Source organism: Melampsora larici-populina (assembly GCF_000204055.1).
Source record: "Melampsora larici-populina 98AG31 unplaced genomic scaffold MELLAscaffold_46, whole genome shotgun sequence".
Lineage (NCBI taxonomy): Eukaryota > Fungi > Basidiomycota > Pucciniomycetes > Pucciniales > Melampsoraceae > Melampsora > Melampsora laricis-populina.
The window spans coordinates 390815-405669 of NW_006768810.1; the positions used below are offsets into that span (position 1 = coordinate 390815).

A 14855-nucleotide genomic window follows, 5' to 3' on the forward strand; every position below is an offset into this window, starting at 1 on the left:
TTCATTCTTTTTGTCCTTTTCACTCACTTTATTTTTAGAATCATTATTTACAGTTTCCAAGTGGCATAAACTTTCTAACTATCAACCAAGGTCCTTGATTCTTGACGCTTCAGGATCGCTACGCTTCTACCCCGCTCAACTCTCGGCTCCAAATACATTCATTACTTATCTTTGCACTCCTGGCTCCCGTCAAATATATCAGCCTGTAATACCCTTGTGCCATAGTACATTTCTAGTCATCAATACCTCCAAGCAAAACACCTTGGGTTCACCATACATTCATTCTCTACGAGGCACCCGTCAAAGGCAAAGTTGACAGAGGTAATTCTTCTATGGGCCATCGTAGAAGAATGACCAATCGAACGACGCAATGGCCTTGAGATGAACCTGAACTGTCTAAAAGGAGTGGATTGAAGCGTGATATACGTACCCTTCCATTATGAAGAGACCATTTCACTGAGCACACTTTATCTGCTAGCGCCCAGCCCAACGTGAGCTAATCTGAATACTTAGAAATGTTCTTGCGAACCATTTTTTTTTGTAGCACTTCAGCAGACCTCTCTTGAAAGCCTACCCTACATTCTAAGCGGCTCACCCAGACTGCATTTCAAATATGTTCACAGTTACTCGCAATCTCTGTTGATTCAGATGATGCAGAGAGCTTTGTCAAGTTGGTTTCTATTCAAGGCATGTTGGTCAGACGTGATGGTCTTCTCCAAATTCGACGGGCTGAGCAAATTGAGCTGTATTCATCCCTGGTTTGTCACAAGGCTGTCACGGGTGTTGGTGACTTACATGTAGTTAACCTAACTACCACCAATTGTGAATGTCATCACTACCGCTGCGAAAATTGAAAATATACCGACTGATTTCAGCTCTTGGCCCGCCACCCTCCCTGTTACACGAAGACTCTTCCAAGAAGGTCAGTCATATATCCTTTGCAGTCATCTCACCTTTACCATCCATCTCATCCCAACACACTCTCTCCTCAGGCACTCGACTCCGACTCCGACAATGTCACACCGAAAATGGGAACACCCTCGTGCGTAGCGAGATTCTGAATTCAAGTGATCCTCGCCGCGCCCTAACCACTTCATCATTCATCTGCGTCTCAATTTCTTTAGGTCACGGTTCTACTGGATTTCTGCCAAGGAAAAGGGTATGCGCCTCTGTCTCCTTGCGAGAGTATGCGCATCCTGAAGAAGGAGAGCCAATAACCAACCTGACGAACGTGATCGATCCTTTCATCTATACAGGCAGCCCGACACCGCGGTAAAGTCAAATCTTTCCCCCGAGATGACAAGACCAAGCCTGTCCACCTCACTGCCATGCTTGGTTACAAGGCCGGCATGACTCACATCGTAAGATAACATCTCCCCGTGCCTCAAAGTGCTCTTTTTTACACTTTTTATCCGTTGCTTCCGATGGGGATAGGTCCGTGAACTTGAGAGACCCGGTTCCAAGATGCACAAGCGAGAAGTCGTCGAAGCCGTCACGATCATCGAAACCCCACCTATGGTCATCGTCGGTGTTGTTGGATACGTCGAGACTCCTCGTGGTCTCCGTTCTCTTACTACCGTCTGGGCCGAGCATTTATCCGACGAAGTCAAACGTCGCTTTTACAAAGTAAATTTTCTACACCATACTAGTTGCTCAGCTCGTTGATAGTTGTACTGATTGTATTTGATCTCTTTTGTCATAGAACTGGTACAGGTCGAAGAAGAAAGCCTTCACCAAGTATGCCAAGAAGCACGCCGAGTCCTCAACCGGCTCCATTGCCCGAGAATTGGAACGTATTCGCAAGTACTGCACTGTTGTTCGAGTTCTCGCCCACACTCAAATCCGCAAGACTGGTCTCAAGCAAAAGAAGGCCCATCTTATGGAAATCCAAGTCAACGGTGGATCAGTTGCTGACAAAGTCGACTTCGCCAAATCTCACTTCGAGAAAACTTTCGATGTATCCTCTATCTTCGAGCAAGATGAGAATATCGATGTCATTGCTGTCACCAAGGGTAAGGGTTTCGAGGGTGTAACCCATCGATGGGGAACCAAGAAACTTCCGAGGAAGACACACAAGGGTCTTCGTAAAGTCGCTTGTATTGGTGCTTGGCATCCATCGAAGGTCATGTTCACCGTTGCCCGTGCTGGTCAAAACGGTTACCATCACCGAACTGAGTGGGTACTTTCCTATCTGCGTGTTGACTGATTTGAGGCTTATAAACCTGTTCATTTGTAGGCTCAACAAGAAGGTTTTCCGAGTCGGTAAAGGTGGCGATGAAGCCAACGCTACTACTGAATTTGATACCACCAAGAAGGCCATCACTCCTATGGGTGGTTTCGTCCGATACGGTGTTGTCAACAATGACTTCCTTATGCTAAAGGTGAGAATGCTTCCAGTGGCTCCCGGTCCACCCCTCATATTGACTAACTGTGTCTTTCTTTATAGGGATCTGTACCTGGTGTCAAGAAACGTGTCATCACACTGCGAAAGTCGCTCATGACTCACACTTCCCGAAGGGATTTAGAGAAGATTCACCTCAAATTCATCGATACTTCTTCCAAATTCGGTCACGGTCGTTTCCAAACTGCCGCCGAGAAGTCCGCTTTCATGGGTCAACTCAAGTAAGTTACCTTTCCACGTTCATTACCACATGTTAGGCTTTGATGGTGACTTACTTTCATCAAATTACCTTTCCTTGCTATTCCAGAATCCGGTCGTGAACAGATTGTACTTGATCTATGCAATTCTATCTTCATGCCACACTTCTTTATACTCTCTATTGCCTACTATGTCGCACTATTACCCTTGATCACCGTCGTGAATTTGTGCAAGTTGACCTTACATTGCCCATTATTCTTCTGAGATCCTCAGAGTTCATTAGCCGTTGTCTATCAATGATGCAATGTCACGAAAAGCTTGAACCTGAACACGTACATTTATTCGCTTCTGTGAACCACTTCCTCTCGTCCATGTGAGCATACAGTTGTTCAAGGCTAGTCTCGTCCACAGCTGCTCCGCAAAAACGAAATTCAATTACACAACACAACTCCTCTAACCCCTACTAATGCATGACATGTAATAAGTCATTTTTGGGGGGTTGAAAGAGGACCCTGGAATGCGCCTATGGATGTATCTGACGAAACCCGATTTTCGGTTTTTGGGTGCTACTCTACACACCACTACCTGCCTCGCGGTCCCAGACACCTAAAAAGATGCGCATGGGACAGGGCTATCCAATGAGCCTGGTCGTAGACCTGTAGCGTTGCTCAGTTCGACGGAAATCGCAAAGGCGCAAAAAAAAATTCGGCCTCCAAGGTCCAATTAGGGCCTTCCAAATATGGGCCTTTTTTGGCTGTTACATTGAAATATCTCAGGAAGTATTGGAGCTACGCGGTTGAAAGTTAGTGTAGCTGAAAGGCCTGCCTCTGGCGCATCGTTTAAACTCCTGTAGGTGTCAGTGAAGTGAAGTTTAGTGCCCAAAAACATCACCAACAAAAGGTCCTGATTTTTGTCAGATACATCCATAGACGCATTCCAGGGTCCTGTTGAAAGGTTCCTTAAGCTGTAAATGACTTGTTGAGCCAATTGGGTGGGTGGATTTTTTTAATTTTTTTTTGACACCTCACATTTCGGACCTGGGGTACTTAAGACCCTAAGCCAGCTTAGTTAAGTACTTAATCAGGTACCTAGGGGCTTAGGGTAGCTTAATTAGGCCCTTGTATAAGTACGGCAGCACAGAGCAGCACTCAAAAATTGATTCATTCCGCTGAATCCATAATGATAAACAAATAAAGAAAGAAGATCTTATTGATCTTCAAAAAAGATGAGTGATCAAAGAGTGGGAAACATGTCCTGAAGGTTAAGTTGACAATCGATTGTCACTCCAGCCTGGCAGGAGATGGTTCTATGTGAGCGATAAATTTTTTCTTTGGCCAATTGTTCTGCTTGGGCACCAGTGAAGCCTTGTCTTTATGAGACCATCAAGTCAGTATTGGTACAAAGATACAAGAACAAAAGTCTGCACTCACCGATAGATCTCCGTTTGATGGTCAATCTTACGGAAATACTTTCGAATGGTTGAGACCGGACAAATCTTCCGTACTGTCTCAAAGAGAGCCTTACAATCACTGAAGGACTTGCAATGTATGCTGTATTTTTGATAATCTTCAAGTCAAGAGATTATCAGTAAATGTGAGAGGTCCATTTGTGATTTAAAAAAAGGAGTGATCAAAAGCAATCAATCAAAAGGAAGTGATTGATGAGGAAGAGAAGATCAAAAGAGAGGGATTGATCAAAAGAAGAATCAATCAAAGAAAAAGAATGGATTGGAAGCGAACGATTAAAAAAGGGAGCAATTAAAAAAGGGGAACGATCAAAAAATACAACGATTAAAAAAGGGAACGATTAAAAAATTGGAACGATTGAACAAAAGGGAACAGTTAGGAACGGTTGTAGGACCAAATGAAGTAGAAAAAAGAGGGAATTTAGATTATTATGATTGAATTGTAACTTACAATGTTTGATAAACACCCAATAGAGTTCTATTGGGTTAAGTTCACAATGAAACTTCGGGAGAAATATACAAATATGACCAGCTTCTTCGATTATGTTTTGAAGCAAGGGCTTCTCATTCGCAAAGTCGGACTGTAAGCTTAAAATCTTAGCTGCACAGCACATTGGGTCATCAGTATCTTTGAAGGCCTGATTGTCAAATTCTTTGTTCCGTTCAAAGGCCTCTTGTGCTTCCTTTTCACGTCGGAGTTGAGCCTCACGAGCAGCTTGATCGCGTTTTGTTTCAGATAACTGACAAGAAGCACAACGGAAGACAGGATTTTTACCTGCCTCTTTAGCTTTTGTTACATATAATTCCCATAAGCCTCGTTCCTGCAGAATGCATCGGACACCCTTAGTTTTACCAGCAAGTGTGTGTGTTGGATGATCTTGAGGGTAAACTACCCGCAATGTTGACAATAAAGCCGGCTATAAAATTGGGATTCCAACAGCCAACTTTTCGGACCGGGGCGGATAAAGCTGTGGTTGAGACTAGCCTTGAACAACTGTAGTGAATGTCAGCTTGGTTGCCATGCATATTGTGACCAGTTGAGCTACTTCCGCCACTTGATGCGGCATGTGCCTCCACTAATGTAATACTCCTTCATCCCGCAAACCATGTTCACACCATGCCATTGCGCTCCTACGAGCCTTTGGTACACGGCCATTGGCAAATCATAGGTTGAATTAGCGCTTTAAGCAGCTTGTGACGCAAACACTGACATGCAAATCCATAGTGTGTGTCTTGATATGTATTGGATCCAAACTCTGAAAAGATTAGGGGCTCTCAAACCTGACCCGGTTTCAAAAAACCCAGTTGACCCAGTTGACTTTTTGGCTGGGAGCTGTCAATAAATGTCAAATTTATATACAAAGTTACTGCCAAAAAGTCAACTGGGTCAACTGGGTTTTTGAAAACCGGGTCAGGTTTGAGAGGCCCTATTGATATACTTTTGTCGATCAAGTTAATGACTATAATACACCACATAAATTTTGTACAAATGACTTGTCATAGGCCCTGAACATAAGCTTGAGACAGTTTTGATCCCAAGACCAACAAAGGCAAAACCATTTCACAAAGGAAGCCTGATTGCCTTTATTCAGACTTTCTTTTATAACATCCACTGTGCTCAAAAGTTCCATCAAGTTTTTTGAAAATCAAATCACACCCAATATCATCTACAGTGGGAATGTAAAAAGTTGAAAAAGAATGCTTCAATGGCCTGGATATTGAAGAAAGGTCATTACAAAACTTTTTTGCTAGATCAAAGGGGCAATCAGGGTGATTCTCCTGCAATTTATCTATTGACAAAGGGCTTTTGAGCATTGAATCTCATTCTACCAATCCAAACACAAACACAAAACATATGATTTTATTTCATACCTCTTGGTGTGTGCAGGTCAATGTGCAATCACAAAATTTATGTGGTGAAGGGTATCAATCCAAAATCAGATGCTTTATACAACCTAGCAAAGAAGATGAAAGCCAAGAATTTGCTCCAAGGTATTGGATTTCATCTCATTTCATAGTTGACACAGTGCCTGAATGTCAGTGGTAAAATGACTTGTCTGCTTCCTACTTCCCACTTTTCCTTGGAACTCCCAGCATCAAATGCACTTGATATCAATTAGGGGATACAAATTTAAAACTGGGATTTTTTTCCCAGTTTCCCAGTTTTAGTCTTTGGCTGTGTTTGGAAGTTTCCCACATTCTCCCAGTTTCCCAGTTTGCGTTTATGGCTGTATTTGGGAACTGGGAAACTGGGAAAAAACTCCCAGTTTTAACTTTGTATCCCCTAAATATCAAATTCTCCTTTATCCAATATGTCATTCAAAGGTTGTAGCTCATCATTTGTCCATTCAAAAGCCTGCCCCCAAGTTTTGAATTGTTTATCATTTTTTTTTCAAAGCCCAACTATAATTTTTAGAGGTACCACTTTCCATCCAGAACTGATTAACCTTGAATTTTCTGGTTGATTAAGGAGTTCATTGATTTCCAATTGCTTGTGCGAACTTTTATTCTCTTCTTGGTTTGTTGAGCTTCTGGACATGATGTTTGTATTGATCTTGTTGTTGGATAGAAACTCAAAGTCTGAATGGATGAGCAACCATTCAAGTTTAAATATCTAAATGAAAAAGTTACAACCCTGAAGATCATTGAAATAATTGATGATACCATGAAAAATATCAATCACTGCCAGTGCTGGACTCTTGTCTTGCCTCTGATCTGAAGTAGACACACAGGCAGTGATCATTGATGAAAGTGATCTGCTGATGCCAGATGGATCATAGCCTATAGGCCTTGGCAGCCAATCCAAGGCAAAATTGTACAGCCTCATTATCAGTGCTCTCTTTACAGAATTGTTTTCTTTCTTGGAATCAAATGGGTCACAATCTTGACCAAAAATGTGTCGGACATTGGGTGAGCCTGAAAGTTGTTAGAGTACTGAGAATTTGGTCAAGAAGTTCACCGTTAACTCTCTACAGTTTTGTTGTAGATGCTTATCATTAACGAACGCTATTAAACATTAAACTAACCAACATTCGATATCTTAGTGTGAACTCGAAGAAGGTGTTAACCAATGAACAATGAAAGGGATGCAGTTGTTTAGCAAGAGGTTGGTGTGTAGTGGTTGGACAGTTATGCAGGGGTGATGATCATGTCGTGTTTTTCTTTCTGAAGTTATTCTTGTCTTTGTGTTATATACCTCGTGTCTCTTTTGCTCCCTTTGGAATTTTTCCTCACCTTCTGGGGAAATAATTCTCAAGGTAATATCTTTTTGTTTCTCTTACATCAATCTTTCTATTCGAGTCACTGATCATTTATATTACTGGTACATAACTCTTTGCTATACATTTCTCTATTTCTCTCTCTCAGTTTCTCTTCGTGTCAAACCTCAGGTTTGCCTGTTTGTTCTTGTCTCATTGAGTCTTGTCAACTCGCCGTTGTGAGACTTATATTTTATTACTTTGTCAAAGGTGTGTTGGTTGTTAGAGGATACTGTTTTCTTTTTACTCAACGTCTGGGGAAATAATTCTAAAGTTTCTCTTCGTGTCAAACCTCAGGTTTGCCTGTTTGTTCTTGTCTCATTGAGTCTTGTCAACTCGCTGTTGGGGGACTTATATTTTATTACTTTGTCAAAGGTTTGCCCGTTTGTTCTTGTCTCATCAAGTCTTGTCAACTTGCCGTTGTGAGACTTATATTTTATTACTTTGTCAAAGGCACCTTTTGTAGTTGTTGAGAATTGTCTCCAACTCAAATTCTTTTAATAGTCTGTCAATTGTGTGATTTTTTTTTGTTTCCCCCAAATACATGCCTGAAATGAGCACCTCAGGACTACAAGAGGGGCAGGTGCTTGAGGTCTGAGTTGCTCAACAGTTGCTGCACCTATCAGCTTGTCCCAAAATAATTCCACAGTGTGACCAGAGGCTTTGTCAAATTGGATGTGTCTAACCTATCAGAGTAGTAACTTGTTTGAGCTTTTTATTTTGCTCATCTCCTTCTGAGAACTATGGATCTGTGTATTTGAATTTGAGAGGGACATGATGGAACCACAAGATGGGTATGAACAAATATGTCTTTTTGCATAACATCAAAAAAAAGGAGAACATGTGAATCAGAGACACTAAACCAAATGATGTCTTTTCCCAGGTGTGTAGAAAATCAATATGTGCATAGAAAAATATGGGTAGAGTACTTTTATATATCCATAAAGATAAATTCCTCTAAGCCCATACAAACATTTTGTTCCATACCCACAGATAACAAGATTTCTATGCCCATGTAAAATAAATTTAAATACATACAGCCATTCCAATATTGCTTGTCGCTCCGTTTTGAAAAAGAAAAAGTGAAACCTAAGTTTTTGCCCAATAAAACTTCAAACTTGGCTGCAATTCAATGTGATACCGCCAAATTTCAGGTTTTAACCAGTTAAAACTTAGGTTTCAAGCTCGCAAACATTTTCTTTTCAAAAAAGGCGCGAGAAGCAATATCGGAATGGCTGTACTCAGAATACTTCTCAAGCTTCATCCACCAGGCAAGCATGATGGATCCATCAGTAATGATGTAAGTATGTAAATGGAATCTGCCAATCTGTGCAATATTACATACATGCTCACATAGTTGCTGAGAATGTGCAAGAATATCTTGCATGAGATTAGAAACGTATTTCATGATATAAATGTCCAAAAAGCTGAGAACTGAAGGATCTATGAACTGTGGTGGCTTCTTCTGGGTCTCAATACATGCAGCTGAGCCAACTCAGAGGAGAATACCCAATTGACCAAACTCAAAAATTTTACATGAGTGTATCAAATGATATTTTGTATGGGTATAGAAAAGTACTCTATCCATAGTTTTCTATGCACACATTACTTTTCTATACCCCTGGGAAAAGGTGTTGTTTGGTGGATTGAGAATATATATATAGATGGTTCCATGAAACTTCCCTCAAAGTGCCACCATTATTTTTGTAAGAAAGATTGGAGAAGCTTCACATATTGAATTGTATCCTGTCACCCATTGATCAATCACATTGACAGTGAGTTTACTGATGATCAACCAACCAACTCATGTGTCCAATGGGCAGTGATCCAAATATATGAAAAATGCAAGCATGCTGTGCTCAAAGTTGATCAATTCCAAATCACAGGCAGAGGACTCATGCTCAGTTGATCTGGCTCATCCTGAACGCGGCTACAAGAAGCCTGAGTTATTGAACATTTTGAGGAGCAATTACGCTTCATAGAGAGCTCACCGGACATCTGGCATACTTTTGGCGGACACTGTGGGTAAATGGTCGATCACATATTCCATTCCCTATCAATACCAAGATCAATTGAGCTGCACACTAAACATGATTTCTGATACTTTCAATAGACTTTCAAAGATGTTTCAACTGGTCTATGGGAGTATGGCGTCCATAGTATGGGTTAAGACAGGTATCATGGTCTACTTGTCTACCCACAACTTTTCAGATTTGTAAACTGAAGTCCATTTTATTGAAACAGGCTCTATCCCCTCAAGTCTCGATTATATATTACGTTTAAATTTCGGAAGTCAATCTTGTTATCGTACATTGAACTCTCGGAGCTCGTCGTTATTCATTGGATTGGAATGGTATGTGTTGCCTCAACTCGTATAGTCAAAGAGACAAATGGACAACTCATCAACTTGTTCGGCAGTCATTACCTCGGATCGTCTCTCAAGTGGTCATTCTAGGTTCTCAAATTCTCGGAAAGGCATTTGTAGAAGCCTATAAGCAAGCAGCTCGAAGTAAGTCAGACTTCAAAATATACATCAATTCATAAATGTCGATCTCAAGTTGGATAGGATAATCATAAATTTTGGTTTTTTACCAGATGCCCGTTCGGGCACAGCGAGCTCGGTAGGAGGTGCAGAAGGAGCTGGTGCGAATTCATTTCAGGGTGTCGATTCAAGTAGCTCACTTATCACTCGAAAACATCGGATGTCAGTTGATGAAGCATGTCAAATTTTAAATGTCAAAAGTGTACCCTTTCAAAGTGGACCTACAGATCCAGTGGTGTCTGAGGAGTTGGTCAATATGTTAAAGGCTTATGAAAGGCTTCACAAAGCCAACGAAAACACAAGCATATATATCCTCAGTAAAGTCGTTAGGGCAAAAGATAGGATCTCTGCAGAAGTTGAATTAGCTTCACAGAAATAATTAAATTCTAGATTGTCAAATACTCTTAAAAGGGTTATATCATGTACTCAATACGACGATACTAGAAAGTTATGCGAACTAGATTCGAAGGCATTCAAAAATTCTTCCTTTTCTACTTTGCTACATTCACACTTCGCTTTCGAGTAAATCATTCGCTTACTATAAACTGGACCATGTATACAATAATATCAATAACATATCCCTTGTAGACTTCCCGATCCGTAAATCATAAATTCAAATTCTCGTTGATAAGCCCTCACTTCAAAGTCAAATCTAGTTTAAATTATACACCAATAAAGTTTTCACTGTGGCAGTATGAGGATGTTGGGGGTCCACAGGTAAGCCTAAAAATGGAAAGGGCTTCAAGTTTTTCTGCCGCAATGTCAACTTGGGTTTTCCGAGACTTTGAGCTCGAATCTATCAGTATGGTTTGGAGACCTTGACTGCGAATTAGAGGCGTGATCAACATGAGACTTATTGTGTGCTTGAGGATCAAGCTTCTTGCAAATGGTGAGCCAGAAACCACTGGATGAAATCTGATCGGACCCCTATGAATGTGACAATGAAACTTTGAAGGTATATAAGATCTCCTGGACAACCCTGGTGATCATCCATCACCCTGGCGCCTTTGAACGTTTTGATATAAGGAGGCGTGCTCGTGCGTGTAGTTCCTTTTGGCCAGAATCCATAATTAATAATGAACGGACCCTGCGAAGGTGAGAATTGCGGAAGGGTCACTGGAGAAGAACAATATGTCAGCATTTCAGTCAAAGTAAGAACATGCTCCTTTGCGACGGTCTCTCAAATATACAAGTTAACCGCTTCAAGTGATACCTGGAACGCGCGGTGGCCGGTTTAGGACGCTGCTCGTAATTGCGAAAGATACAAAGAGGCTGCGAGTTTTTCACGTCCCAAGAAGTTTGCTCACAAGCTCAAGTTCTACCGTCTCGCTTCGCCTGGTATTCCAAATTTGCTTCAATCATCAGTATATCGCAGCCTTCTGATTTCTCACCTTGCAACTGCCCATCACAGTGCCATTATACATCTGAGTTTCTTGCAGCGTTCTTGCCATTAATAATTCTTCTTCCTGTGTCAGATAAATACTAACCCTTCGTATGCAAGTCGCCAAGACGGAAATTCTTTTTACATAACAAAAAATCACTCGCTATCTGCTCATACATCTTTTTATTATATCTCCTTCTGATTATTCGCTTATAGATTTTCGTTCTTATCACACACTCTTTAAATCACTATTCGTTATCGTATATATCAATATACTACATGGGTTTCCGTTCAAAATCATACCAACCCAGAATGGGTCATTCCCGTTCGCAGAGTTCCAGAACACTATTGAACAACGGCTTAGCTATCAATTGGACGATAGTGGTCGTTCCGCCCATCATCTTGCGATCTAGGCCTTCGCTCGTAGGGATGGTCTCGTCACCTACGACTCGCTCGGGGAGCAGCATAATACCTTTGAAAGCCACGGTAAGCCGTCGTCCACAGTTGTTTGTCCTCGTATAAATGCCATTGTGATGTTATACTGATCCACATTTGCAATCGACAGCTCTCTGAGCAACTATGGGCTATCGCGCGCAGCTACGGCTTTCCATCAATCGTTGGCATCTCTTTGCATCTAGATGTATTACATGCAACGCAAGTTGGCCTTGGTCAAGACGACACATTGAGAGGCTCAAACAATGATGCTCAAGACGCGGATTTGTCGGATTGGTGTTTTCAAGACCCTAGCGCTGCATTGCCATGTATCACTGAAGAAAGCTGGCAAATCTTGTTCGAGCGTGAATCGCTTCCGATCAATTTACTTCAATGCACGGGATTCCGTAAGTCTATATTTTGTGATGAAGATCTGACTTCGCCTCCAAGGATCAGTTGAGGTCTTCGGAAGCTGACGCACAATCTTGATACGTCGTTTCTCATCTTAATTTTAGCTATCGCGGGTCGCGTCGAATTTGAAATCGACCTTTTGAAGGCACATTGGTATGGTGCTTGGGCAAATGCTACTCTCGCTCCTGTACCATCCTGTCGAGCTGCTTTGCGACTCAGCCTGTCTTCTTATACTGGAAGCGATCGATCTTACGGGAGTAAACCTTTCAATTCATACTATGGCTCTCCTTCGTCACGCTCCTCAGTGATCTCTGAAGGACCCCTCTCGTCGTGCTATCCGCCCTCGGAATCTGACAGTCAAACCGGGGTCTCTTATGCTCCTCGTGGAAGGGTCAGGCGGCGAAGCATCTATCTTCTCTCACAAGACCGTCAATACACCAGACCACACTCTCTAGGCTCACTGCCTAAAGGCAAAGCCAATCCGCGTTCCGGCCATAAGATTCTCTCTGCACTTGAAGAAGACCCCAAGACGCCTTCAATGATAGAGATCGACGCTATCACAGTACCAAAGGAATACAAAGAAAATTTCACAGCCTCTGTTCTCGATCTGGTAAAGGAAAGCTTTCAGTCGATCGCTGAAGAAGCTGATCCAGAGGTCGCTTTTAACCGCACACAACAATTTGTTGCGGCTCGTCAAGGTGGCTCTCTTACCGGAGACTCTTACAATCAACGTATCAACACTTCTTCTGACTCTGAAGAGCCGTCTGATTCATACGAACACATTTCATCGTCAACCTTTACGATTCAAGATAGCTCATACGATCAAGCAGGAAATCAATGTACCACATACGAATCAGAATATTGTAGTGATTTTTTGGCTCACTGCGTAGATAGCACCTTACCCAAAAATGAAAAAGTTCAACCAATTGCTCCCAAAACCAAAAGTTCCAAAGAGACGAGCAAATCTGTCAAACGTGCACGCCGTTATGTCACTGTAGGTCCTCAAAGCGTAGTTCGTCTAAACAAGTCAAAACATCTGAAACCCTCAATTCCTCCTTCACAACCCTTTTTCCAACACTGTGAAGATCGAGCATCAGATGGAGGTGACGAGGAACTCTTTGATAGTCTTGCTCTAATACTTGAAGAATTGACAAACCCACCAAAACAAACGAAATCATTTGATTCAAGAGCTTCAAAACGATCACTTGATGTCAAATGTGATTCCAAAGGATCTGGTAATGTAGATTGTTATGATTATGAAGATTCAGACCTTGAACTTGAAGATTTTTCTGTCATTCAATCAGCAAGAAAAGTCCCTATTGAAACTGTTTCTGGTAGACGAACGAGATATTCCGATTTTTATCCTCATATGTCACGGTTTTAAGATACAAGTAGTTTTGTACCTCAGTCATCAATGTTTTTGTGTATGTATAAATTTTTCATTTGCTCATCCATGTCCGAACAATCAAAGCACTACGAAGACGATATCAGGTAAACTAGTTCACTCCAGAAACTTTTAGATCTGAAGCGTCATGTAACGAAATTGCCTTTTGATGTAGTTATCGGAATCCTGTTGTTATCATAATTGAACACTAATGTAAATTATTTTTTCAATCCGTCTTTCGAATAGATTGTAATCAATTTCTTGTATTTCAATCCTTTGAACCTCTTGTTAGATATCAATTCCTTCCTTTGACATCCTGGAGTTGTCACTTTTTTCCAAATATATATCTGATGTGTAAGAATGTTATCATACCTTTTTGGCCAGATATCATTCTGTTATTATTGTATGAATGAGATTTCAAAGTTTGACACGACCCATCACTTTTTGTCGAAATGACCCATTAGCTTGGTCACTCTACCAGCGAACTAGTCACGGTCCAAATCGACTTCGATAAGAATATCTTCTTGTGAAATTGTGGGTGCACTGCCCTACCTCGTTTTCGCGTTGATATCCCCCAACACCTGAATGATCAAGTCATGATGTTCATGAAAACAAAGCCTTTTGTGGGCAACGAGGTATGAGTTGAGCTCTAAAGCGGCTCACAAAAGATTTTGCTTCATGACATGGATAACAATCTGAGTTCTGGACTTCAATCAACATCACTGCTTACATATGAAAGAGGGACCTTGACGGCGTGAGACCTCGTGAGACCCGTCTCTATCTTTCTTCATCCCTTGGAGTATCTCAATGACATCCAATAGCATCCAATGGTTTCAGAACGACCCAAACGAGCCCAAACGACACCAGATCACCTAGGGTGCCAGCCTCTAGGTCACCGTCTAGGACCTAGGTCGACCTACATACACGACTCGTTGGAGTGTAAAGCTGTGGACTGCGGATATGGGTGGGTTTCAAAATTTTGGCAAAGGCAACATTTTCTTCATTAGGTTTCAAGATCCCTAGCTATAAAACTTGCCATTCGAGGGTCTGCAATCGCCATCGCACCAACACGCCGTTCAACATGCCCATCAGCTAATCATCGCTTCGTCCTTCGGGGGTCTCTTCAAGGCCTCTACCCTCATCGCCAAGGCTCATCAACCTTATCTTTGCATTCTTGATAATGAACCAACCCTCAGTGGTAAGTTGCGATTCTCTCGATATGAAACTACCTTCATTTTCTCTCTATTTTCCATTGTCCGATATATCACTTTGATATGATGAGCAAAGCATCACTCTTGTTGCAATCCTTCTGAGAACCTAGCCGAGCTTAATTGCTCGGCCCTATTCTGAAGTACAACCCAATCGATGCCATTAATAAATGCGT

General features: G+C 41.7%; 3 protein-coding genes across 3 annotated transcripts; all 3 read left to right on the plus strand.

The window, feature by feature from the left end:
* Positions 1-903: 903 nt before the first annotated feature.
* MELLADRAFT_45021 (uncharacterized protein) lies at positions 904-2926 on the plus strand (the record flags this gene model as incomplete). The annotated part of the gene is made up of 9 exons (XM_007414824.1): positions 904-922; positions 993-1042; positions 1125-1159; positions 1257-1361; positions 1435-1626; positions 1703-2175; positions 2237-2381; positions 2447-2622; positions 2709-2926. The coding sequence occupies 8 exons, from the start codon at positions 1015-1017 to the stop codon at positions 2719-2721; spliced, it is 1167 nt and encodes a 388-aa protein (XP_007414886.1).
* A 6745-nt stretch (positions 2927-9671) lies between these two features.
* Positions 9672-10242, plus strand: MELLADRAFT_91854 (uncharacterized protein; the record flags this gene model as incomplete). Its single annotated transcript, XM_007414825.1, has 3 exons — positions 9672-9674; positions 9740-9830; positions 9917-10242. The coding sequence occupies 3 exons, from the start codon at positions 9672-9674 to the stop codon at positions 10240-10242; spliced, it is 420 nt and encodes a 139-aa protein (XP_007414887.1).
* A 2305-nt stretch (positions 10243-12547) lies between these two features.
* On the plus strand, positions 12548-13906 carry MELLADRAFT_72906 (uncharacterized protein; the record flags this gene model as incomplete). The annotated part of the gene is made up of 1 exon (XM_007414826.1): positions 12548-13906. One exon carries the CDS (start codon positions 12626-12628, stop codon positions 13469-13471), a length of 846 nt encoding a protein of 281 aa, XP_007414888.1.
* Positions 13907-14855: the final 949 nt, after the last annotated feature.